This window comes from Acomys minous (assembly GCF_964271855.1).
Source record: "Acomys minous genome assembly, chromosome: 13".
Lineage (NCBI taxonomy): Eukaryota > Metazoa > Chordata > Mammalia > Rodentia > Muridae > Acomys > Acomys minous.
Genome location: NC_140495.1, coordinates 69,747,548 through 69,775,330, shown reverse-complemented (window position 1 = coordinate 69,775,330; position 27,783 = coordinate 69,747,548). Strand labels below are relative to the sequence as shown.

The 27,783-nt window shown below is 39.6% G+C and overlaps 1 protein-coding gene across 4 annotated transcripts in view; it reads left to right on the top strand.

The window, feature by feature from the left end:
* KCNQ5 (potassium voltage-gated channel subfamily Q member 5) overlaps positions 1-27,783 on the top strand; it is a 532,656-nt gene that overhangs the window by 484,545 nt on the left and 20,328 nt on the right. For all 4 annotated transcript variants that reach the window (XM_084753486.1, XM_084753487.1, XM_084753485.1 and 1 more), the window contains one exon: positions 20,719-20,827. In XM_084753486.1, the coding sequence (XP_084609612.1) occupies positions 20,719-20,827 (109 nt within the window). The remainder of the gene's footprint in view (positions 1-20,718; positions 20,828-27,783) is intronic.

Here is a 27,783-nt window from a genome sequence, read left to right as displayed (position 1 = left end):
GAAGGTCCACCTGACACAACTCACCTCTGACTCATAAGGTCTCTCACCTTCCAGTAGGTGGGCGGGGTCAGGTGGCGGTGAAAGGTTCTTAAGTAGGACCTGCAAGGCCTCTAAAAGATTATGTTCAAATGCTCAGTGTGTGTGTCAATCTTCTTTAGAGCTTGCCAGCATATTTGATGAAAGAATAATGCAGGTTTGCAGTATGTAGTTTGCTTAACCATTATAAAGCCTGACTTCTTTTATTAAGCCTGGAAATTCTTAAATATGGTTCATAGGAAACAAATCACATCCCTTTAGGGGTTAGATAAAATAAGACCCTCTATATTATCTCCTCTTTAATTCAGAAGCATTCTAAGATGTTTAATTGTAAGTATGTAAGAGAAATTCATTGCCTTCTCCTCCTCTGGCCTTGTTCAGTGACATGGCCCTATGAGAAGGGTTCCTGAGCCAGTGCTATCCAATGTGGAGCAATGACTGTCCCTGAGTTCTGAATGTAGTTTGTCACTTGACTTGGCCAGGATTGCCTCAGTATTTCTTCTAATAGAGGCAGTCTTTCTATGCTAGAAATTCACTATGCTTTTGTTGCAAACACCTTGATTATCTGCTAGCAGACCATTAAAAAAAAGAATAAATATAAATGATTTTTATGTGTGAACAAAAAATGTTTCAGAAGCCATGCGATTTGTGCTTTTGATTTTAATTGGAAAGACACATAGACAAGAAGATGGTGAAGGTAAGTTCTGAGGATCTTTTATGAAAATTGAATTAAGTACATACAGTAGCTAGGATCATGACTTTGGAGCCAAATAAAACTCACTTTAATCCTAGTACCCCAACTAGATTGAATAAGGTGAGGCAATGGACAAACTACTGTACATTCATATTCTCTCTCTCTCTTCCCCTTTCTCTCTTTCTCTTCTCCCCTCTCTACTCTCTATTGCTCCAGGGATCTCGGTACTATACCTGTTTAACATGGTCTTATTAATAGTAATGAAATTTTTATTAATTTTTTTATTTTTTACATATACATTTATATTATTGTATATATATATATATATATACAATAAACTACCTATAGCAAAAAGAACCATGACACAATCAGGAATTATCTAAATGTTACATTCTTAGTGTTTTGGCTATTTGTATTTGGCAGCCTTGAAGAAAACATCTTTCCTATCTTGGTGCATCTAAAATTCTGAATGTAAATCATTATCTATCATATCTTGTCATTATCAACTTAAAACATCCATCTAGACCTAAAAACATCTTATCCCCCTAATCAACTAAGTTTAATTGTAAAACTAAACTATCTGGTCTTCAACCCCATCAGAGACTTGAGAAGGAATATAATTGATTACCTGAGTTTACCAGGAGTTTAGGTTAGTAGCATTCCAAATGAGAAGATGAAAGAGACAGTTTGCTACCTGCATAATCACCCAAACTATGGAAAATTATTGATCAATGTCAAGCACAATACAGGCCCTCAAATTTTGAGTAGCTATCACTTAATAATTTCCTAGTACTGTTGACATATCTGTCTAGCTATTTTATTTGGGTTCTTATATCTACCACCCTTCTCCACCCCAATCCCTTCCAACACCCCAACACCAGGTAGGAAAGACAAAATGTTAGTTGGAAGAGGGGCCACTGAGACTACTTCTTGCTAATGAGGGGTGTTGAGTTCCTTGGGGAAAGTACAATATTGCTCTCATCAGGATATCTCCAACTTCTTCTTCTTGTCTCTTTTCTTTCAACCACTTGACCAATCAGTAGCAGCAGGAGCAGGATCCAGCGGAAAGAACATCTGTACCCCTTCTCTTGGGGCTCTGGTCTTTTTTCGGGGGGGTTCATTTTGTAATTATTATAATTTATTCAGATTACATCCCAATTGTTATCCCTTCACTTGTATCTTACTGTTCCCACTCTTCCTCCCTCTTTCGCCCTATTCCCCTCCTCTAGACCTCTGACAGAAGGGGACCTCCTCCCCCTATCATATGACCACAGCCCGTCAGTTCTCATCTGGATAGCCTGTTTCCCCTTTTTCTGTGTGTCACCAGGCTCCCCACAAAGGGGAAGTGATCAAGTTGGGGACACCAGAATTCATGTTAGAAGCAGTTCCCGCTCTCCCCACAGCCATGGAGAATAAGCTGTCCATAGGCTAGGTCTGAACAAGAGGTCTAGGTTTACTGCATGCATTATCCTTGGTTAGTAAAACAGTTTGTACAGGACCCCCTGGGTCCATATCTGCCAGCCGTGATGGTCTTCCTTGTGGGGCTCCTGAACCCTCTGGGTCCTTCCATCTCCCATTCTTCCATACCACGGTATATAGTCACTTATAAGTGGATATTAACACAACATAGATGTTCTCTGAGAGTCTCCACTCACAGGGGATTGGGACAGACACTGGGACTCACTGCTGGCTCTGGTCTTTTTATACCTACTCTGGAGTCCCCAGAATTAAACTATCTTCAGCTGACAGAATCGCATCCCTGCCAAAGCATGCATGAGGCAAATAGTCTGCTGCTGTGGGCACTCTAAAGCAGCCTCATATCCTAAACTTGAGATTAAAACAAAAACATGTTTACATAACATAACTGGGTTTTTAAAAGACACCAAAGCACACGCCTTTAATCTCAGCATCCAGGGAGACAGAGGCAGGTATGTGAGTTTGCGGTCAGCCTGGTCTACAAAGTGAGTGCAGGAAAGCCATGGCTACACAGAGAAACCCTATCTTGAAAAACCTAAAAGTACAATAATAAAGATACCAAAATTCTCACTACATAGTACCAATTTCTGCACTGATGTTGAAGAATTGAAGTCTTAGTGGTATTAATTTGATTGTCTTCCTTCTGCCTTTTTCCCATACCTGATGAAGTTCCTGTCATGGGAAGTGGAAGTTTTATGTCCTCACACTGAATAATTCATGGAAAGACAGAAAGAATGGTTTTGTCTTTATTATATCATATGCCTTGACTACATCTCAGGACCATTGGCTTTATTAAAGATGACACAGATAATTGTTCTGGAAGAGAGACCTTGGCATACAATATGAAATGCACAATGCATAGCACATAACAAACACTTAGAAATATTTGTTTGGCAGCTGTGGATGCAGCCCACAGACTGGAGTACTTGCTTAGCATGCATGAGCCATAGGTTCGATCCCCAGAATTGCACAAACCAGGTGTGGTGGTGCGTGCTTATAATCTTAGCACTTGAGAGGTAGAGGCAGGAAAATCAAATATTCAAGGTCATCCTCTGATACAAGGGAGCTCAAGGTGAGCCTAGGCTACGTGAGACCTTGTCTCCAAGAATATTAACTAAATATATATATATAATAAAAAAGAAAGTGTTCATTTTAAATGAGTGAACAATCAACAGGTTATGAACAGATAAGTGATTGAGTATTATTCAGGATCCAATTAGCTAAACTTAATGATAAAAAAAGTCTTTGGGGACCACAGACAAATGCAATGTACCCCTAAACCAAAGGCTGTGTTATTGAGACTGGTGCCTCCTAGCCACCGAGTACTAGTGTGCATAGTAGACGGAATCACAGTGGTTTTAACTTCTTAATGGAACTCTGGCCTTCGGTTAGGGTTCAACAGTTTTTGTTTTTTTTTTTAAGTTGTGTGTGTGTGTGTGTGTGTGTGTGTGTGTGTGTGTGTGTGTGTGCATACAAGTACCTGAAGAGGCCATTGGATGCCCAGGAATTGGAGTAACAGGTAGGTATAAGCCACCCAATGTGGATGCAGGCACCCAAACTCTGATCCTCTGGATTAGCAGCAAGCACTCTTAGCTGATGAGCCATCTCTCCAGCCCCTGTAATATTTTTTAAGAACCTATAAATGATTTCATTTGAATAAAGTACAGTTTTAAAGAAAAAGTACATTTTCCCTGTTTCTCCCTTTTACCTGATTGGCAGTTGCTAAGCCATTATGATGCTGTGATCAGCAGGTTTAGCAATACCGACTGTACTAATTGTTTTTGAAACCTCTCTAGTGCTTCATGTCATCCCTCACAGCAAAAAGACTCCTTTAATTAAGTGTCAAGAACTATTCCATGAAATTTTGCCAGCCTTTCTGCTAGCCAGTCAAGTTAATTGACAACCTTTAATAGAAAATCTTAAAGAAATTCATATCGTAATTAACATAATTTAAGGCGCTGAGGGTGCATGAATTATTCACAAATGGCATCTTTGATCTTTAAAATAAAGTGCTCAAATGCAGCAGCATCTTCCATAATGGATTCGTGTAAATTGGTAGTTACACTCATTAGTGTAAATTAGTATTTCTGAACGTCGCTAATTAGCGAGCCTGAGAACAAACACAATACGAAACAGCGTCACTACTAATCAATGAAATGCAAATCAGAACCACCGTCAAGTGGCACCTCTCTCCAGTCAGACAAACAATTGCGAGTGTCAACAAGAAAGTAAGGAGAAGGAAACAACACGGTTGGTGGGATACAGATCATCACCGCCACTATGGAAAACAGTGTGAAAGTTACTTTAATATTTTCAAATAGAGGATGGAGAGATGGCTCGGCAGTTAAGAGCACTCACTGTTCTCGCAGAGGACCTAGATCCAGTCCACAGCACCCACGTGGCACCTCCAACTGTCTGTTACTCCAGTTCTAGAGTGTGCAGTGCCCTCTTCTACAGACACCAGAGGCACACGTGGTGCACAAGCACACAAGTGGGCAAACATCCAAACACAAAATATGAATAAATAAATATTTTCTGAATTAAAAATAAAAGACTCATGTGACCCAGTGATCCCTTTGCAGAGTATATGCCCAAAAGAAATGAAGCCAATATGTAAGAAGTTATCTGATTCCTGTGCTTATTGCAGCATTATTGACAATAGCCAATTATCAAAACAACATAAGTATCCAACGAGAGGTAGGTGGGTAAAAAGATGTGGTGTGTCTATGAACAGTGGAAGACTATTCAGCAATTTGTAACAAAATGAGTGAACTTGCGATATTATACCCCAAATAAACAAGCCACTCACATGTGGAATCTAAAAATGTTGAACCTATTTAGAAATAGAAGAAGAGTGAATAGCAGGGGACGGCGGGATAGGGGTGGGGCAGACGTTGACCAAAACAGCCATAATTAAAAATTAGAGGAGATATTCTATGAATTGATTTATATTAAAGTGACTGTAGTTGATGACTTTAGTTCATTTTCTTAGAAAATGGAAATATTGGACATTATGTATGTGCTCTGACCACAGAAATGATATTTGTGTTTTAAGTGACAAAGATTCTGGGTTTTATAGAAAGATGTGCTGAGACAGTTTTAGGTACCCAGACCCTTTTAACAATACACAGGAGAAAATGGTATCGGAGAGGCAACAGGAACCACAGAAGTAAGGGAGTTCTTACATTTTCAGACTTTAGAGGAAAAGGGGTTCTGAGGGTTAGAGGGAAAAGATCTGCAAGCTTATCAGATTAGTTAAAGGTACTAGACAGGATGCGGGAAGTGTTTTGGAAGACAACCCTATTGTACCATCCTATATTAGAACCATTACATAGTAAAAGATGGGCAAGCATCTTAGGAACAGTACTGGATGGGACAGAAGGTGCAGCCGGTCCCTTCTACGGGTTAGTCTCACTGTTCTAACAATTTGGTAATTAGCCAGGCTTAACTACCCAACAGTAAGGATATATCTCCCCAAACGCCATGTGGTGAGCAATTAATTGGCACGTTATCTCTCAAATTATTAGAAATAGGTAAAATAAAAACAGTAATATTGCTGTGTCCTCGCTGCTACTGTCAGGCACCACAATGGAAGTGCATACACCTTTTGCAGGCCAATCCAGGCACTGTCGGCTTCCAGGAACCTCAGTCTCAGGTTCCCCTTTTTTCTGGAATGTCTAGAGCACTCAGAGTGAGGCCCATGCACAAAGGCTCCTACTCTCACCAGGGGTGTGGAAAAGAGTTTTCCACTGTATTACAATTAGCTCTTTTATTTATTTATTTATTTATTTATTTATTCTAATGAGATTGCAGGTACCAGACAGCAGAAAGCTGGTGGTGATACCATACTGCCGTGTTACAGCCCTTGAGCTAAGCTATCCTGCTAATGGCAGAGGATGCAGGGAAGAACACCGGTTCCTGGTCAGCTCAAGGCCAGAACACAGGTCCAGCTGCTGCTCCGTTGGTAGTCAGCAGCTTGCCTCCATAGATAAGCACTGAGCTCCCTGCGACTGGGCAGACTTCAGTGGCAACCAAGACAGCTATGGCTGCCTGGCCAGAAGCCAAGGCCAGGGATACAGAGAAGAATTCTGCAGGGAGAAAGGTATTCCTTCCATCCCCACAATAAATGACAAGTCTCAGCCATGGTGAAAGAGATGATGGCAAGCCATTTATTTCTAGTGAAACAGGGACTTATAAACCTTGGGCAATGGGAATGATTTTGAGGGTGAATGTGTTTGATTCGATGGGAACGATGGGGGTGCCAGGGATACTCCATTTACATGCAGTAGTACAGTCCTATCACAAGAAGGGGAACATTTAATGATCCTATAGGCATCAGGGAGTGGGGGAAGAGCATGTACGGTCAGAGGTATGGAAAAAGGTCATTGGTTGAAATCCTAGACACCAAGACGTCTCATTAGCATGGAGGGTATTTCCAGGAATCCCCAGGTGCACACTGGATAGCTTTCTTGTTGAGAAAGGGTTGGGCCTGTGATCTCCCTATGGACTAAGTGATGCTCGGTTAGAGGATCTGGGGTTGTGCCAGATCATGGGGAGAGTGGGGAAGCCAGCTGAGGAAGGGAACCAATCGTTTTAGCACCGAGCTTAGTGGCTATCTGGTAATGCCAAACTTCGACCCTAACAGCAAGGTCCGATACAGTAAAATAAAGAAAGGTCAAATAATATAAACCCTCTATAAGAAAATGTGATAGATTTTTTTCTCACTTCTACCCTACCCACTGGAATCTTTGTCAGAAACACTGACACCAATGTTTAACCATTTCTTAAGACATTTACATATCTGTCTTTCCAATCAGTTCTGAGCATTATAGTTTGCTCTTGTCAATGACAACTTAGCATTTATTACTCTTTTTCCCTTCTCAAGAAACTCTCATCCTTCTAATACAAATTACAATAATTTTAACATATCAAAATCTAACAACTTCTTTATGTTAATAGCTTATTCTTGCCAGAGAGCACTTACTTATCTAATCCCTTACCCAGTGGATATAGAGTTTACTGTCATCACTACGGCACTTTAGTTTCATCTGCAGTTGCTATGTTTAAAACATTCTGCCACATAAAACTTAGGGTAGATGGGGGAGGCGGTGTTTCCACTCAGGGTTCCAGGCTACGGTCTACCCATCGCTTTGAGGCAGTCAAAAAAAGCAGAAACTTAAAGCAGCCAATCTTGTCCACAGCCAAGAGCAGAGTGAGTGAACACAGCAAAGTCTGTGTGGCCAAGTGTAATGCAGATTATATTCAGTATTCCTCATCTTAACAAGTTCCATTTGTTCTTGCATCGAGAAGAACCCAGTGCTGCCAACTCCTGAGTTTTCTGAAGTGTAAATCTTGGTCTCTCCATATAGCCTGTTGCTGATAAGGAGTTTTCTTTCTGATTTCAGCTACTCAGTTACCTAACTTGTCCATCTGCTTCCCACCTCCAAAGTTATGTCTCTGCTGCATTTTCTCATGTTCTCCCTTTTTATAGTTTATCTTTTAAATTATCTCATCACTGTATCTTAGTGAGTTTTCAGAGGGAGCAGGACTAGGTATGTATATTCATTTTTTCATCCTCTTGTCTTACCAATGTGTGCATTCATATCTGTGTGTGTGTGTGTGTGTGTGTGTGTGTGTGTGTGTGTGTGTGTTTGCAGGGGTGTGCATGTGTGTGTGCTAGATCACAAAGATAAAATAAATTTACTTTTATAGCTAGACATCAAAAAAATTCTGAAAAGTACTACAGAACAAGTTAACAAGAGCTAAAGTTCAGCTAAACACTAATCATATTTTTCTTAATATAAAAATGTTTAGATTTGAGTAGGTCAGTCACAGAAATTTTTAGATTTCTTTTTAGACGGAAGAAAGGGAGATTACACTTTCTCTTATATTTGAGTGTGTATCCTTATCTCACTGTCTTAGGTTCTGGACTGTTTGTTCTGAGTTCTATGTGTATCATTTTTTGTCAAAAGAGTTCATGACACTAAAATAGGAAATAGGAAACACATCCACTGAGTCACAGGAACTCTATTAATCTATGTCTCCCATTGTGCTAGCAACATTTGCCAAGTATACTGTATCTGCTTTGGACATGCATGTACATGTATGTAAAGGTAAATACCTTTTAAAAGGGTTGAAGGGGGGCCTTTAATTAGAATTAGTCTTTAAAAGCTCAAAAGGTTATTTTATTTTGAAACTAATGTATTTCATAAATATGAATAGACTTGTTTTCAAATAAAATAAATTTCTCCTTTTTCAAATTTTTTTCAAAAGTGTATTTTTTTAGTTCTATAGTCTTTAAACTTGATGGATATATATTCACAGTTGGAACAAACAAACAAAAAAACATTTCCTCACCACTCTCATACTGTAGAGAAACTCAGTCAGATGGTTTCCTAACACTGCATGTAAGCTATCTACTCTCATAGTAAGATTTTTGGTTTTACTTAATTATGAGTGGTCACCAAAAATAAATAAATAAGTAGATCATAGACAGAAGATAGGTAGATGATAGATGATAGATAGATAGATAGATAGATAGATAGATAGATAGATAGATAGATAGATAGATAATGAAACCATGTAGGAACAATCGGCTATAAGGATAAGAAGACCATGTCCAGCTGCTATAGAACTCACTGAGTATCAAGGAAGAGGCCTTCTAAGCAACCAAAAATAATTCAGTGTAGTAAATTATCATTGCACAAAGGGTGTAGTTCAGTGGTAGAGATATTTGCAAGGTTCTTGGTTCCTCCTAGGACCTTATTCTGAGGTTCACCCTTTTGTGTGTTCCTTCTTGGTACCCGATGTACTTTACAATCCTCCAATTGCAAATTGAGCAGAAATATATGGCCAACTAAGTAAAAAGGGAAAGGAAAAGATGATGGATTGGGAGTGGGGTATGACTTTCACACAAACTCTGGTGGCTCATATTTGACCATGTCCCCTGGAGGGGGAGCCCTGGTGGCACTCAGAGGAAGGACAGCAGGCTACCAAGAAGAGACTTGATACCCTATGAGCATATACAGGGGGAGGAGGTCCCCCTCAGGAACAGTCATAGGGGAGGGGAATAAGGGGAAAATGAAAGGGAGGGAAGAATGGGAGGATACAAGGGATGGGATAACCATTGAGATGTAACAAGAATAAATTAATAAAATATTTTGAGAAAAGAAAAAGAAAAAAAGATGATGGATTGGATGTGTGGATAGCACATCTTGAAGATCATGTAATATTAGTGATGGCTGGACAGCACCTATAGGAACTGAGGGTTATTTGGTATCCTAGAGCATGGGATGGAAAGACTGTAAAATAGTAAAGCAAAGCAGGAGCTCTCGGAATGAATTTCTCTCATATGGCAACTGGACATGCTTAATTTCAATCTCCTAAGAAATTGACTTTAACATAAAGCATCAGCTGATGCAGAGGAAATGTGATTACAGAGGAATGTGCCAAATTTTAATAAGATTTACCTTAGAGTTTTCAGACCAAATTTTTTTCTTATACTTTATGATTTAATTTAACTAATAAAGGGAGGAAAGATGCAGAGACATAGTCTAACAGATGGAATGCTAACAGTAGATAGGAGGCATGAGTTCTGGTGATTTGTGGCACGCCCTGGTGAATATGGTTAATATTAATGCATTGTCATCCAAGGATTACATGAAAAATATTAAAACCAATGATGAGATGGAGCTTATTTCCTCGTGAAATTCCACATGGACCACGAGAGAAATCTTGGTACAAATTATAAGAGCAGCATTGGTGATTTGAGGACTTAACCTTGTTGAAAGCTCTTCAAACTATAGTGTTGGAAGTGTCTGTATAGGTTTGAATATACCTCTACAAAGTGATGGAGAATTGCATTGAGTTGTGAAAGTATTAAAGTTGGCATTTGTTCATCCCTACAGTGCATGACAATGAAATTAGAGTATTATTAAAAATAAAGAGTAGAGAATTTGGTTTGACTTCTGGAAAAGAAGATGAAGCCAGATGAATTTCCCTTTACCCAGCTGTATCCAATTTATCACATGATCAATGGATGTACTATATTGGTCCCTGTTGAGTTGGATATTTTGGACACATCTACAGAAACCAAAGCTGGAACTGGTTGCAAATTAGATGCTGAAATAATATCCCATTTCCTAGATAACCAAGACGTCCTAAATAAAATAGGAACTCCATATTAAATTCTTCTGGATAGAGTATAAACATCAAATGCAAGCCTTAAATAAAACTACCTGTTGATATGCAAAATTATATTTGACTTACTACTTGGACATGGACTTCAAATTCCAGTTAAATCCAGGGCATCTATGGTTTTAAAGAATTCTCTGTGTCCTGCAAATTCACGAATAAACACACTGAGGTGGATTTGAGGCCAGCAGCTGTTTGCATCTTCTGATGGATAGCTGTCTCTGAGATAGGTGGCATGCTCCTACTCCCATTTTCCTCAGCTGCCATGACTGTGCAATCATCTATCATCCTGATGCTCAAGGTGCTATAGTTTGGGTTGGTTTTCGGTGTTTACTAACAGTGTGATCTCTGTCGTTTGAAATCTAGAAGAGTTCCTTTCAGGGTGGCTTTCAACCTCATACCAACCTACCTACCCTACAAAATCATCCCGTACCATCCAAATGAGCCCAGGCTGGGAGCTTTAATGCGGATTATGCTCTAACTTCTCTGTTTTGAAACAACAAGGAGGTGTTGGCTTGACAGGCTTGACACTGTGATGTAGTATATATTACCATTTCCTGGAGCACTGACTGTTTAAGTTAGATGCACTCTTATTCTTTTATATACTATCAGTAGTTGATTAAAAGGAACCAAATATTTCTAGGAAAAAAAGAAATGTAATCCAGGCAGTGGTGGCACACGTCTTTAATACCAGCACTTTGGAGGCAGAAGCATGTGACACTGTGAGTTTCAGGATAGTTAGAGAAACCCTGTCTTAAGAAAGCAAACAAAAGAAAGAAAGAAAGAAAGAGGAAGAAAGAAAAAAGAATGTAAAAACTCAGGTGATGATATGCTAAATACTCTTATTTGATAATTTTCCACTGTGTATATGAATACAAAATCATATTATGCTTGCTGTGGTGGTCATGACTATATTCCAGCATCCTGGAGGTCAAAGTAAGGCGATCAAAAATTCAGGTGTAGCCATGCACCATGAGAAGATGTTGAGTCAATAATGGAGACCAAAAAAACACCATATTGTGCCTCACTAAAGCATACCAATATTATGTGGTCAATCAAAGAATAAAATTGGTAAAGGATAAATTTTAACGGCCATGTACTGTTATTATTATGGGAGAAAAGTAGAGTTAAATTACATATTTGAAAATAGAAAAGTCTGGGCCAAAAATATATTATCTTTTTTCCTGGGCTGGTTACGTTTTTATGCCTGAGGGTCCCAGTCAATCTGTTGGTGAGTTTGCCACAGCTAGCACAGGACTGAAAAAGGGCTGAGCCAAGGACATAGAGAAATGAGATTGTGTTACTACTTCAGGGCCCAAGCTGTCACTCTAAGCTCTGCTTGGATCAAAGAAATTGTCCTTGGCCTAACACACATCTAACATGAACCTTCTAAATTTAGGAAGGTATTTAAGGTGCTGTGAGATGCTATCAGGTGTCAGAGCAACTTTGGTCCAACCAGCAGCAAAGGACCCCTTGGGGAATAAATTGTAACTCTTGACAGAGTGTAACAAATTGTTCATCACAACCACTAATGGTGGCTGCTCCAATCTGTGTTCCTTATAGCCCAATGAAAGACAGCCTTTGTATGCTTCATTTCTACATTGTGGGCTAGGATCTCTCACACTCATACTGTAAGACTGTACCACAATTCTGGATGCTTTGAACTTTTGCATCTTTCAAAAATATTCCTTCCTTCATTCTATTTTTTTTTTCTGTTTTTTGAGTACTCTGTACATCAAAAGCTATATGCTGTTAGTGGCCAGAGAAGCCTTAGTTCATTCTCTACCTTCCTTTTTCCCCCAAAGAAAGTCAATTTTGGAGGTTAGAGAAAAGCGTTCTTTCATTCCCTTAAGGAACTGATAAATAGATACATATAATTTAGAATCTCCTGACCTAGTGTAACTAATTTCACTTTCATATACTCTCCTCTCTTTTCCTTTTCACATATCGTTGTACATAATCAGCCTGCTTAGCCACGTGTTATAATTTAATCACACATTTTGAATATTTTCTTGTCATCATATGCTACTCATCTTTTTCATGGCTACTAATTCAGAATGATAGTATAATGGTATCATTTATGACAGCATACAGCTTCCTACTTGGGAATATTTAACCTTTGTAACTATTTATAGTCAGCATCAATATGACAAACCTTTTTACATTAATTTTCTTCCTTTTTTGTATGTAAGACTATTTTATTCTATACTAGTTCTTTTTTATTTTTTACATATACATTTATATTATTACACATATACACAGTAAACTTCCTATAGCAAGAAGAACCATGACACAATTAGGAATTATGTAAACGTTACATTCTTAGTGTTTTGGCTATTTGTATTTGACAGCCTTTGGTGCGTTTAAAATTCTGAATGTAAATCAATCTCCATCCCATCTTGTCATTATCAACTTAAAACATCTATCTAGACCTAAAAACATCTAGAAGCTTAACAACTAAGCTTCTTTGTAAAAATAAGCTACCTGGTCTTCAACTCCATCAGAGACTTGTGTCCTAGTTTCTACCACAGACAGAATTCTGCCTATAACGGGGCAAGCTTGGATGCAGGCAGAGTTGACGGCCAAACTCTTCCAGGACAGGGTGGTCAAGTCCACAATGGTTCCTGGCTCACAAATGTGTCTGTCAGATATATTGGGCCAGAAGGCTGAAGAAGATACTCCAATGATATAGAGAATTTTGGGTGACTATTCAGGTATCAAACTGTCTCTGTCATGCTCTCATTTGGAAAGCTACTAACCTGCACTCCCAGCATACTCAGGTAATCATGTTTATTCTTTCTCAAGTCTCTGATGAAGTTGAAGACCAGGTGGCTTAATTTTCCTCCTTTTATATCACAAAGTAGGCTTTCCTGAACTAAGATTGTAAGATTGCTGCTTTTGTTTTTTAACTTTTAAGGGTTTTTTTTCTTAATCTGGTGTGTGTGGTGGGTAGTTAATGAATGTGGGTGCACATACTCGAGAGTGGCATGTGTGCATGTAGAAGTCATGGGATAGCCACAAGTGTCAGGCATTCTTTGCCCTCTGCTTTGAAACCCAGTTCTTCTTGGGCCCTTGAGCTTGCTAGCCACTCTCTGCTAATGCCACTGCCCAGCCCACGTCATCTTTGTTAAGAAATTCATTTGCCCACTCTATGGATATCACCGTTAACTTTCCTAAGTATGATAGACATATAAATGGTGTTCATATTTTGCAGGTTTTCCAAATCAAACCATTTTAGTATTATTATGCTATGTGCCAAGGTATCTGACATGGAAACTTCTGGGTCTTCTCCTGTCTCTACCTCCCACCTGTCCATGGGAGCACTGGGTTTCTATATGATTTCTTGAAATCCACACTCAGGTCCTCACAATTGTGTTGCCATCTTCCCAGGGCTAATTTTAAGCCTTAATAGCCGTAAAAATGCATTCCAATTCATATTTGTTGCTATCAATGCTAATGTGCACTAAATCCATATGATTTTGTCATTACTAGTTACTGTTCTTGTATAAATTACATAGATAAAAATCTCTGATTTTAATGTGTGGATTCTTATTTGTAGTAACTGAATAGTTTTACCACTTTTTAAATTGCTATTTTAGTTTCTTTTTGATAAATACATTTTTCTATTTGAAATAGTAACAGGAAAACTCAGCACCTTTTGCTTGCTAGCTGCACTCTGCCAGTGAACTATACCCAGAGCCCAGGTCATCTCTGTTAAATACTTTATTCACCTATTTATATAGCTATCACAATGAACTGTCCTAGGCATGATAGAACAGAAATCTTGTTTCATGATGAAGATTTTCCAAATCAAACTTCTTTGGTGTTATTATGATTTCCTTACTTATTTTCTGTCTGCATAATCAAAGCTATGACTCTCTATTATAATTTCTCTACTTCTCCAAACCTGCTGACCCAATTCTTCCACAGAAAGAAAATAAATGTTCCCTGCTAGGTTTCTGACACTGTCATCTTATATTGTTCTGTGAAGATGTAAACTTCTCATGTGCAGAACAACAGTTACGCCTCTGAAGGGGGAATGTGACACCTTCAGAAGTGAGGTCTCAGCAGCACTTGGGACAGGAGGTAGTGACTGGAATTCCACTGAAGGCTGACACCTTCTAGCTGAATTACACAGTAATTAATGTTTCCTGGTAGCTCAAAGCCTGGCTGTTTTATTATCACCAATTCATCTGGGGATTTACTTTTTAAAATGTGGATGTTTCCTGTTGTTTTGTGAAGCACTTAAATTGTCTCAAATTGCAGGTCTAAAAACCATATCTGCAGCACACACATGTGTGCGCACGTACACACACACACACACATGCATGCATGCATGCACATGCAGATGCACATGCAGGTGCATGGGAGCACACACACAGTACACAGAGAATCATGAAAACCTTCTTCTGCTGTGGCTCAGATAAACTTGGTGTCATTAGTCCACCCGTGAGCAGTGCTTCTTGCCACTGGATGCACTGGAATTTCTATAGAATCTGAAAAATATTTATTTTTAATCTGATGCCTGGTGGTGGTGGTGGTGGTGGTGGCATGGTTGTACTGGGTTAGAATCAGGGCTTCCATCAAGCAAGGCAACTACTCTTTGGACAACCTGTGTACCACTTCTGCTGCCTGGCTTCAGCTGAAGTTCCAGTGATGGCCCTAGGGTAGCTGGGAGTTGGCCTTTTTTGTTTTTTGTTTTTCATATTCCCCAGGCGATTCTAATATGCAGTCAAGACTGAGACCAACTATATCACTTCAAAACTGCCAAGAGGGACAGAATCTTAAAAGGTGTTTTACTAAGAGAAAGAACTAGAAACTGGTAGCCCTTTCACAAACACCCCCATTTTGATATTAGATTTCCATGAAAGAAACAAAAATATTTCAGATATAGCATGTTTCCAGAATTCCTTCTCTTCTGTCTTCTTCCTTCTTTACCTAAGGACAACATGATCCTTATCAAATGCTATAGAAAGTGACTATGTAAAATAGAAGGGGTTTTTCAAGTGTTCATTTTCGATTTTTTTAAATACAAGGGAACAAGCGACCCCCTCCCCCAACACTGATAATTAAACAGGACTAAGGGTACAGTTCAGAGGCAGAATGCCCACCTGGCATAATCAAGGCACTGATGAACGTAAAACAAAAGAAAAGAAAAAAGGAAGGGAGGGTGGGAAGGAAACAGGAATGAAAGAAATGACAAAAAGCGTGCGGCAAACAAAAAAAAGTATTGTATTTTATACATTTGTTCTTTGTTTTTGTTTTTCTGTGCCAAGCATGAACCGCATGAGATGGGAATATTGTTCAAAGCAAGAAGGCATTTGGAGCACTGTGTCGACTGATACTTTGACACTATGGCTTGGTTTTTTTCCAATGTGAGACTCCCATGAACTCCTGTCCTCATAAGTAACATCTGCCAGACTTTCACAGGCGAACACATGACTGGAAAGCACAGACCCAGCCTCCACAAAAGATTACATAGCCCCAGCTGCTAACACTCGGAGAGGGCTCGAAGCTGTTAGGAACCACAAGTTTTAATGAATTATTAACTTTACTAGAAAGAAACTTGATGTCCCAAGATACAAATGAAGCAAAACAGTGTTGACTTCTCAAGTTTTGTGGCTTTGGAATAAGAATGAGAATAATATCTAATTCAGCTCCTGCCTCCACACACACCAACAGAGGTGTGTTTGATTTGTTGTTGTTGTTGTTGATGATGTTGTTCTAACAAAACCTCCCAAAAGAACAGAAATGAGAGCTGGTGAGGTAGCTAAGCCAATAAATGTATTTGCTGCCAAGCTTTATCACCCGAGTTTGATTCCCAAAACCCTCATAGCAGAAGAAAAGATTGTCCTCTGCATTTCAAATACATACTATGGCACATGCATGTGTGCGCGCGAACACACACACACACACACACACACACACACACACACACACACACACACACTAAACAAATGTAATCTAAAAAGCAGACATGAGTGTTTAATTTGTACCTGAATTCTGCCCAGTAAGGCATATCTGAATGGAAAAACAGTTGATGTCTGGCTCCCATTTTCCGTCTAGACTTCCCCCGAGCAGGGTGATTGGACCATGTGTCTTCCTGACATCCAGGCTGAGGTTGAGGAAGTACAGCAGTAAACTAGGAAACAAGTGTCGTGTAATCATTTGGGAGAGTCCCAGTTCCGTCTGCCGTCAGCCATGAGCTCTGGTTTCATTATCTTCACTTCATGATTATTGTGACAATGCGCGTGCTGTCCTGGGAGGGTAAAGTCAGTTCTCTTCGTGTACGCAGCCCCCGAGGGACTACCCGTGCCCCAATAGATGCTCCTATTATACCCATATACATCCTGGCACTGCTGAGTGGACTCAATGGGGGGAAAAGAGCATGAAGCGGGGAGGAAATAATAGGTCAGGGAAGAACAGGCACAGAAGGAGTGACGGATTATACTTGACCAAAACACATTGCCTGTGAAATTTTTCTCAAACAATATATATATATATATATATATATATATATATATATATATATATATATATAAAACATTTTATTTAAAAACAAATTACCCTACATTTTAGGCTGCTTAATATAAGGTTGTGGCAAGTTGTGCTACATTTTCAAGAGAGGTCAACAATAATATAAGTATTGCTGCATCTGCCCTCTCTGTGTCCTCTCCAGTGTCTCCCAGTTTTCTGAAGCATAGGATGAGACGTGTCTCTCACTAGAGATCAGATGAGAGAAAGCAGTCACATGCCTTGATATTGAAGAAGAGTATAAAATGCTCCCAAGAATTCTATTCTGGAAATCCTGAAAAGTGTTACGATGTTCTTGACATTGCCCCCGAGTAGGTGATATCTGGGCATCTCACAGGGTGGCAGTCTTAACTCTGTCACTCAGCTGGTCTGTAGATACGCATAGCCATATGAAAGAAACAGTAATACAGAAGGGAAGTCAGAGGCCAGGAGGAGAGGTAAAAAGGGCAAATAGGAAGAGGCCGAGGGAAGCTAGGGCCTGGGATGAACAGGATTAAGCTCTGGTTCTATCACATTAGTCTCCATGTGTCCTTGGACAAGGTTCATAGCCTCTGTGCTTTACTCACACACTGTGAAAAGCCACGAGTAATAATAGACACACCTCACAGGGGTTTGTAGCAGTTAATTAAAGTTCTTGGCACATAATTAGATTTCCCTAAAAATCCTACTGCTATTATGATCATCATCAGTATTTGTCCCGGAGTAAAAAATGTCTCCAAGGCTGTCATAGCAGATTGCCCCATATTGGATGGCTTAAAGCAAGGGAAACATATTGTCTCACAGGTCGGGAATCCCAAAGTCCAAAATCAAAGTATTCCTAGTGTTGGAATGCAAACTAGTGCAGCCGCTTTGGAAATCTATCTGGTGCTATCTCAGAAAAATGGGAATAGGGCTTCCTCAAGACCCAGCTATTCCACTCCTTGGAATATACCCAGAAGATGCTCCACCACACAAGAAAATTTGCTCAACCATGTTCATAGCAGCCTTATTCATATTAGTCAGAACATGGAAACAGCCTAAGTGTCCCTCAGTAGAAGAATGGATAAGGAAACTGTGGTACATATACACTATGGAATACTACTCAGCTATTAAAAACAAGGAATTCCCAAAATTTGTGGACAAATGGATTGAGCTAGAAATGATCATAATGAGTGAGTTAACCCAGAAGCAGAGTCAAATGGTATATACTCACTTATATCTGCATACTAGCCCAAGGGGCATGTCCCATGAAAGCCTTCATTCAGAAAGTTTTTAAGAAGAACTTACTCAGTGGGTTTTCACAATGGAGTGCATCACTCCGTCGTCGGCGTCAGCTCTTCTGCACCCCTATTTCTTCTTCTTTGTGTTTCCTATGAAGACTATTTTACTGTATGCAGTTTTATCCACCCTACCCCAATACGATTTAATCTCAATCCATATCTTAATTATGTCTGTAAAATCTTTATTAGAAATAAGGTCATGGTCCCCAGCAACTACCAGTAGAGTGCAGTCAAGTAAGAGGAGTAATACCTTTACTCTCAGACATGAAGTTCATGGGCTAAAAAGACTGATATAAGTGACAATTAGGCAAAACAGCCCAGCTACCTTCCAGGTCACTGTTGACTCTGAAAAACTGTGAGTTCATCATTATCCTCTTGTTTAAATGGTGACAAACGTCACTGGAGGAAAGATGGAGACACCTATCAGGGCCAATGGACCTTGTCTGACCCTGTGTTGTCTCTTCTGACACTGCCGTTTTACTTTATTCTATCTTATTTCCTTATTTTGACCTGTTCTCTGACACCAGGTGAGCAAAAACGGAGTGCATAGACTTTGGATCCTTGGGAAAATAGGTTGTAATAACAGATTCTACAATTTCACAGCTTCACTTACCATTTCATGGCTACAGACAATGTGCTTGCTTATCTTGCCCAAGGTTTGATTTCTACACAATACCACCAGCAGCATGTGGCATTCCTCTTGTTTGTAAACACTGACCACACATAGAGACTTCACCAAAGAGCTGACATTCATTTCAGAAAATGATTGCCATTTGCTTCAGTCCGTGCTACTGCAACAAAAGATGCCCTAATTATATAAAGACTAGAAATGTATTTCTCACAGTTCTGGAAGGTAAGACATCCAAAATCAAGGTACCTGTAGGTACCTGTGTCTCGAAAGACTGGAGCTCTATTTCTAAGATGTTGCTTGATTGCTGGATTCTCCTGAGGACACCAACTCTGTACTCAGCTGGTGACATAACTCAATACTCACCTGGTGACGGAAGGCACTCTAGCATTCTCGTACATTTTCCAAGGCCATTCATGCATGTGGCCTCCATCACCTTCCCAAATGCCTTATCTCCTACTATCACACTAACAACCGAGTTTCTACACATGTATGTGTGTTGACATTCAGACAGCCCACGTGAGATCATTGTCATGCTATCATTATTATTATAGCAGTTTGACTTTCTCTTATTTTGTTTGAGAGAAAGGCAAAGACAGGGACCCTGAAGAAAAATCTAGGGTAATTCATCGGCATGAGTCCCACCTTCTCTACCTCCACCAGCTTCCACTCCAGCACAGAGTGCACGGACCAAACACTCATCCAGTATTGGTGTAATTTAACGCCACACTGACTGCATTCCCAGCACAAACACAGTCTCAATGAATGAACTTCCAACAGCCGTTTGGATTTGAGTCAAATCAGGACAGTCTGTGGCAAATCTCTCCCTTTTGAGGCAGTGAGTTGATTGCCAAGTGAAGACAGAATAGCAGTACAAGGCTTGTGATGTATGTCAACATTCAACAAAGCTTAGACCAAATAAAAGGCTGCATTACCCATATCTCACTTAGTTAAAGCATATTCGTTGTAGATACTTTAGATAGATAGATAGATAGATAGATAGATAGATAGATAGATAGATAGATAGACAGATGATAGATAAAAAGTATAAAATTCTTCCTGATTACATGTAATTTTTCTTTAACAATTAACTTTTTTTTTCAGTCATTGGTCAGCAACATCAATTTTAACAGCTTTATAATATACCCTGTATAAACTTTCCAATATCTATTTAGCCTATTGCTCATTACAGGAATTTTTCCTTGCTTTTAATATTTTTGGTTGCTGAAAATAAAGATACAATGATGTGAGTTGCTTATTCTCTATTGGTCTTATAAAGTGTCAATAATGTGGTATTTATTGTATCCCTGTTCCATTTTCCCAGTGTTACAATTAACCAAAAACTTAATTTGATTGCTTTATATGGACCTGGTTTTCATGGGCAAACTGGTCTTCTCTTAGCTTTGACTGTATTAGCTTAAGTGAGTTTTCTCTTGACCCCACCATTGCCAGGCCAGCAAGCAGTACGTTGTCAGCCTTCTCCAGTCTGCTGCCTAACTAACTTGCTAGGCAACAGGGCTAATGAGGTCAATGCCATGGCATTTGAGCTCTGTGTAGACAGACTGGTGAATTAAGAGACCAGAGACAGTTTTTCCAACTCTAAACAGCTGCAATTGAAACGATGGCTATTAGTTTCCGAGGAACAGGGCAGAGAGCACGGGTGGATCAACACAAATTCGTCACCACCATCCTCCAGATAGAGATCAACTCAGGAAATGGGTGAGGTTGTACTTGGGTAAGGTTAAGACTTGGGAAGGCAATCCGCTGGGCTTATTCCCAATCAGTTGGTTATACGCTCCATCTGCAAGTGCCCCCACCTCTCCTATGTAAGACAAAAAGCACAGCATATCCTAAACAAGAAACTGGTGGTGGGTGTTGAGTGCTGTTTTCTCTTGCAGCTGACACAGCCCTTGGCACCGATGACGTCTATGATGAAAAAGGATGCCAGTGCGACGTGTCCGTTGAGGACCTCACCCCACCACTTAAAACCGTCATTCGAGCTATCAGGTGAGTAAAACCTGTGGACAAAATGATTCTGGGACTTCTCTGACATTTGAATTACAGGGATACTGTTATTTTTTCCATCGGGTAAGTCTCGTGGAGTATCCGTTTCCCCTCTTGGTGTTCATCCACAGGCCTTTTAACTCACAAAGTATTTATTTTTCTTAATAAAGAGTTGCAATGCATTCAATATGAAATATGTTAGAAAAGGTGGGTGGAATCTGAAAAGCTAAGCCACACCAGAGAGATTTGTAAGAACTACCATGCTGTATTTTATTTGTTGCTTTGGGGACATTTGGTTTATTGATTCAATTAGATTTTTAAAAATTATTTTATGCCTTTATTCAATAATACATGTTTTATATTTTGTACCAAAGGGAAAACGCTATAGCCTATTTGAAATAAGGCCAAAACTCTGAAAATGGGCAGCCCAAGTTTCTCTGCAGTGACTCTTTCCCATCTGAAAAGTAATTAGGAATCTTAATCTGCAACCTGTGTGATGGCATAGAGCTAAGAGAAGACCCACTCATATCAGTGTGATTAATCATTTCCTTATAGTCCGTGTTGGTCATTCAGCAAGATGTTAGATATGACTTTGTGGGTTTATTGGGGAACACTGGGCAAGCAGAAATCAGTTACCTGTAAATGCTCATGGGAATAAAGAAAAACATAATGTTATGAAAATGTATGGCCTCCAGAAGATGTTTAAATGATCTGTATAGTCACAGTTTAACCAGAAGTGCAGTAAAGGTCAATTGCCCTACAGGAAAGGGGGTTCCTGTTTGACCCCGATGGTCTCAGGTTATGCCCCACAACTCACTGTAACTGTAGATAGCACCATCAGACTTCCTCACTGGATACCAATTCAAGCAAGCAGTTGTATAATCACCATATATGACCTAGACGTTCAAAGTGACATTTCAGCGAGGCATGAAAGCACATGTCTATAATCCCAGGCCTCAGAAGGCTGAGATAAGAAATTTGTGAAATTGTGAGTCCGACGTGAGGCTGGACTATATAGGGAAACCCCGACACACACACACACACACACACACGCACACGCACACGCACACGCACACGCACACGCACATGCACACGCACACACACCAAAAATAAAACAAAACAAAGAACAAACCTACATATATGTTAAAATCCAGGAAACTCAGGATATGGAGGGAAATGATGTCAGAAGCCGTCAATTAAAGGATAGTGATGGAGCTGGAGAAAGAGCTTAGAGGTTAAGAGAGCTGGTTGTTCTTCTAGAGGACCCACGTTTGATTCCCAGTACCCACATGGTGGCTCACTGTAATTCCAGTTCCAGTGGATCCAATGACCTCTTCTATCCTCTGCAGGTACCAGGAACATATGTAGAGCTCCGTTCAGGCAAAGCATCCACATCCATACCCATAAAAGAAAAGATTTTAATTTTAAAAGGGGATGGTGAGGACCTAGAAGGACCTAGAAGTTCACCCTCCAGCGTGGTAGCTACTTGTTACAAAAGGCTACTTAAATTTGAATTAATTAAAATGCAAAACAATTTAAAACTTAATTGCTCAGTTGCACAATACACATTTCAAATGCTTGGTAACCACAGGCACCCATAGCCTGTAAACAACCATATTGGACAAAAAAAAAAAAAAAAAAGAAAGAAAAAGAAAAAGAAAAAGAAAAGAAATCAGCATCATTCTGTCATCAGAGGAAGTTGAATTGGACAGTACAACTCTGTAAGTTACCTTCAGATTCTCTGCACGCATTGACTATTTCCATAACGGGCCCTAACATAAAGGTAGGAGAGTTTGGTCCACAAATTCCTCTGACTTGCAACAAGTACACTAAATCTTATCTAACAGAAACAGATCAGACTCCATAAAAGTCACAGTTTTTGTGTCATTTCTGCAGACTTTCTGAAGCTTTCACTTCTGCTTCACAACTATAATAAAAGGATTGTGGGCTGCAAGAAAGAAAATGAGATGAGTTTATTCTGCTGCCTTAAGTACTTTAGCAACAGTTTAAGATTTACTTTGCTCTTCCTGAAATCGGCTGACGTTTGTAAAGTCTTTTGCCGAATTCGCTTGTTCTTCAGAACTCTTTCTCAATGTACTTTTTTCCTGTTGACTGTTAGGTCTGGACTTTGTTTTTTTTGTTTTTTTTTTTTTTTTTTTTTTTTTTTTAGTTACTTATGTATTTTTATGTATATGAATGCTCCTATTGCATATATGCCTGCATCCCAGAAGAGGGCGTTGGATCCCACTAAAGATGTGTTTGAGCTACTGTGTGGATGCTGAGAATTGAACTCAAGACCTCTAGCAGAGCAGCCAGTGTTCTTAGCCACTGAGCCATCTCTCCGACCTAGGACTTTGTATTCTTGTTTGGGTTTTGTTAGGGTCTCACGTGGCTCAGGCTGGTCACAAACACAAACATTCTGTGTAACAAAAGCTAGTCTTAGATGGCTGATCCTGCTGCCTCTGCCTCCCGAAGGCTGGCATTTCAAGTGTTTACCACCTTGCTTCTTATTTGTATGTGGGCTTGGTGCACACGTGGCTCTATGGGCTGGAGGGAGTCTGTGCACGCCAGTGTGCATGTACAGAAGCCAGAGGAAGACGTCATGTGTCCTTCTCCATCACTAACAGGAGACAGAGCCTCTCACTAGACCTGGAGCTCGTGATGTTTTAGTTAGGATATCGGGTCAACAATCTCCAGCAATCATCCTGTCTTCACCTTCTACCCATCTCAGGCTGTTGGGGCTCCAGGCTGGTATAGAAACACCTGGAATCTGAACACGGGTCCTCTCCTTGGGAAGCAAGCATCCTTACCTGCTTACCCAATTCTTCAGCCTTTAGTCCTTATTTTTAACTGAACTTTATGACTTAAGTATCTGGAGTGTGTGTGTGTGTGTGTGTGTGTGTGTGTGTGTGTGTGTGTGTGTGTGTTGGCTTTTGATGAGAATACACGGTAACTGGGGGGGAGCCATTTTTTTCTCCCTGGTATTGTAATTCGGCCTAAAGTTCTTTAAACCACTCCTAAATTCCATTTAAAAATAATTAAGTACCATTACGGCTTAAAAGCCACTACACTAAGGAATTTAACAGCAGCATGACATTATCCATCCATGAAGTGTGTAATGTAAGGATACGATGTGGTTCAGGAGTTGAAGAAATGCTTAGAAGTTAAGGCTCCAGGTTTATTTCCTAACACATCAGGTGGCTGCCAGTGGCCTGTAACTCCATCTCCAAGAGAACTGACACTCCCTTCTGGACTTTATGGGCACTGCACATGCACACACACACACACACACACACACACACACACACACACACACACACGCATGCACGCACGCGCATGCGCACACACACACACACACACACACACACACACACACTCCATTTAAAATAAAACTAAGTACTTTTTAAAGATGTGATTCAAAGACCCACTCAATACAACTAGTTCTGAAAAAGAAATTTGGAGTTATGTGCCCCTAAACCTTATGCAAAGGTCCCCTTCCAGTAGAAGTATTAATTGCATAAATAAGTTCAAAATCAACTGGCCAGAAAGTCTGTCAGGCATACCCGCCTCTTGTAGCTCACCTGAGATAGTGTTTGTAAGGGGTCCAAGGATCACTGAAGGGAGACCACAGACTCAATCCTATGCAAAAGCAAAAGCATTTACTCTGCAGAAACAAGTCAGCCTTCAGGAGTCGACCACTCATTCAGAATGGCAATGACCATGAGGGGAGGGAGCTCACAGGCTCCTTTTAAAGCCAGAGAGGGGAATTCCAGTTGCAGTTAGGAAGCCTTTACTAGGATTGGCCAGGCTCATCGTAAAGGGTACTCATGCTTATTACATTGGTTTGGACCTTAGGGAAGGAACAGTCACCTCATATCTAGTTTAGGCCCAGGCCAGATGTTGGGGCACTTGCTGCTTGGTTGTCCTTCTCCTGTGGTTTGTTCAGAAGCCCGGCTGTTGCTTCTGGGAAATGGAAACTTAGGCCTAACATGAAGGCCTCATTTGAAAATGGAGTGAGTTTGGACCTCTCGTGTTTTATGTGTTTATTACTGATTCCAAGCAGGAGCCAACCTTTACCCATCTCGCATCTAACAACTTTGCTTTGACATTTTCCTTGGTGATCTTGATTGTTAGAATATTTACTATGGATTCATGGATATGTCTTTTGTAGCCCAGAAAGTTTTTTTTCTTAAAAGACAAGTTCAGGCCAGGCAGTGGTGGTGCGCACCTTTTAATCCCAGCACTCAGGAGGCAGAGACAAGTGCGTCTCGGAGTTTGAAGGCAGCCTGGTCTACATGGAGAGTTCCAGGACAGCCAGGGCTACACAGAGAAACCCTGTCTCAAAATATAGAAAAAAAAAAATTTTAAAGGCAAGTTCAAAATAAAACAAGGAATAAAAAATGTGTTCCACCACAAAGGTGACAATGTGGAAAATAACATTACTACATTCACAAGTATCAAGGTACCAATTCTTATGTTCAGTCATTAGTTTTTATTAAATGTCTCCCAGCATCTCAGGAAGCAAGATGACTATCACTCATATAGTATAGATTCTAGTTAGTTTTTAATAAAGGTTGTCACTTCTTGTTAATGCACTTTATTTGTTTGTCAAAGTTGTTGCTGCTGCTATATTGAAGTACTGGGACTCAAACCTGGGGTTTTGCACACACTAGGTAAATGCCCTACCACTGAGCTACATCCCCAACTCTTCGGTGTCACTCTTTACAGTCAGTTAATAATACTATTCTCAGATAATTTCCAACATATGTCCTTTACTCAAATGAAGACTTGATTTTGTATATTTCCTTCAAGATTACCACAGACTTCTCTAAATATTTCAGGGACAGGTACCCACTTCTGGACAAGTGTATTTGCCTCTAAGAATGGAGGCTTTATTTCCTTTGAGCAGACAATCTATGTCTTATTAATTAGTCAGTTAAAGCAATGCCATTTTCACTCATTTATGAAAATTAATTTCTGAATAGAAAGATAAAATTAACAAAGACATTTATTGATAAGGTATACAGCATTCTAAGGTACACCACTTGCCTTTGACTATTTTGTGGCAAGATGCTTGTTTTCCTACCACTTTGAAAAACATCACCCATATTCTACTCATAACAGCCAAGTTATGAAATCAGCCTAGATTCCAAGTAACAAATGGGTGAATCAGGAAACTGTAGAGTATATACACCACAGAGTACTACCCTGTCATAAAAAAAGAATAAAATGTCATTTACATGACCTGGGTTGCATGTCAAGTGAAGTAGCCATATCCTTAGAAAGACTGATATGACATGCTTCTTTTCACATGCATAATCTACATTTTCAAAAAACACATGAGATTTGTAGGGGACTATTTGGAGAAGGAGATGGACCAGCAATAAGAAGAAAGGTCCATGAGATGTTAATAGAAAGTGGTAAGTCCACTACAGCCAAAGCTACACAGAGAAACTCTATCTTGAAAAACAAAAAACAAAACCAAAAAAAGTGAATATAGTACGAGTAAATTGTATATATGTATGGAAAATATCATAATAAAATCAGTGGTTTTATATGATTGATTTATTAAATGACAAAAAGAAATAAAAGGAAGAAAATAAATAAATTACCTTGAAATTGTCTTCCAAAATACAGAGAATCTGATTATTCAGGAATTTCTGAAGTTCAATGATAAATGCATTTCATGCTTGTATCAGGACTGCAACCACTGTAGAAATGTGAATCAGAGCCTGGTGAGATGGCTCAGTGAATTAAACCCTTAATGTTCTTATGGAGGAACCAAGCTCAGTTTTGAACACCCAAATTTAGTGGCTCACAACTGACTATAAGGCCAGTATCAGGAGCTCTACTGCCCTCTTATGGCCTTCATGGGTACCTGCACTCATGTGCACATACCCACACAAAGACAAATAATACTCTTTTTTAAAAATCATGAATATTTGGCAAGTTAAACACAAAAATGAATATACAGTTTATATTTGTTTTGACAAATGTTTGAAAATCTTATCAATGCAATGAGATATCTATTTTAAAGTCCCAGAGTTATAACCTTTTTAAAATGCAAAAGAAGTTATATAGCTTGCCTTCTTTCACTGCACTAGGTTATTTCTCAGATATGCACACCAAGGCAGCATGGTGGTATTGTTTAAAGAATCATGCATTTGGGGAAAGTGCTTTGCTCACTAGGCATTGTGGTGTTTATGTACTTCTTAGTGTGGTTGTCATAGAATTACTACATCTAGGATGAGAGTAGCTCTTAATGAGGTCCTCGGTGACCATTGTTCTTGTATAAGTTGGTTTTATATATGCAGAGAGTGTGTGTCTTTTTATATGACTATCTCAGTGGCAGAGTTCCCACCTAGCCTGTGTGAATTCCCTGGAACTGATCCCCAGGACCACAAAGCAAAAATCTGGACAAGAATACTGTGCAACATGTTTTTCAACTAAAGATAATTAAAACAACCCAATTCAAAAATGCTCATTATTTTGAGAAGCTACAAGAGAACCTTTGAGTTTTATTATGTTCCTAACTTCTCTTATATTTATACATAAGAATCACCATGCCTGCTATGTTTCACTACAGGCAATCTTCTTATATCCCAAGTCAAACCAACTGTTTAAAGAAGCAAATGAAGTCAAGAGTGAAAAGTCAAAAAATGAACTCTGGTGCCTCATAGTTGACCATGTCCCCTGGAGGGGGAGACCTGGTGGCACTCAGAGGGAGGATAGCAGGTTACCAAGAAGAGACTTGGTACCCTATGAGCATATACAGGGGGAGGAAACCCCCCTCAGGAACAGTCATAGGGGAGGGGAATAAGGGGAAAATGGGAGGGAGGGAAGAATGGGAGGATACAAGGGATGGGATAACCATTGAGATGTAACAAGAATAAATTAATAAAAATTTTTTTAAAAATTCTTTTTGTATACTTGCATGCAGTACTGAGGCTGCAGCCCAA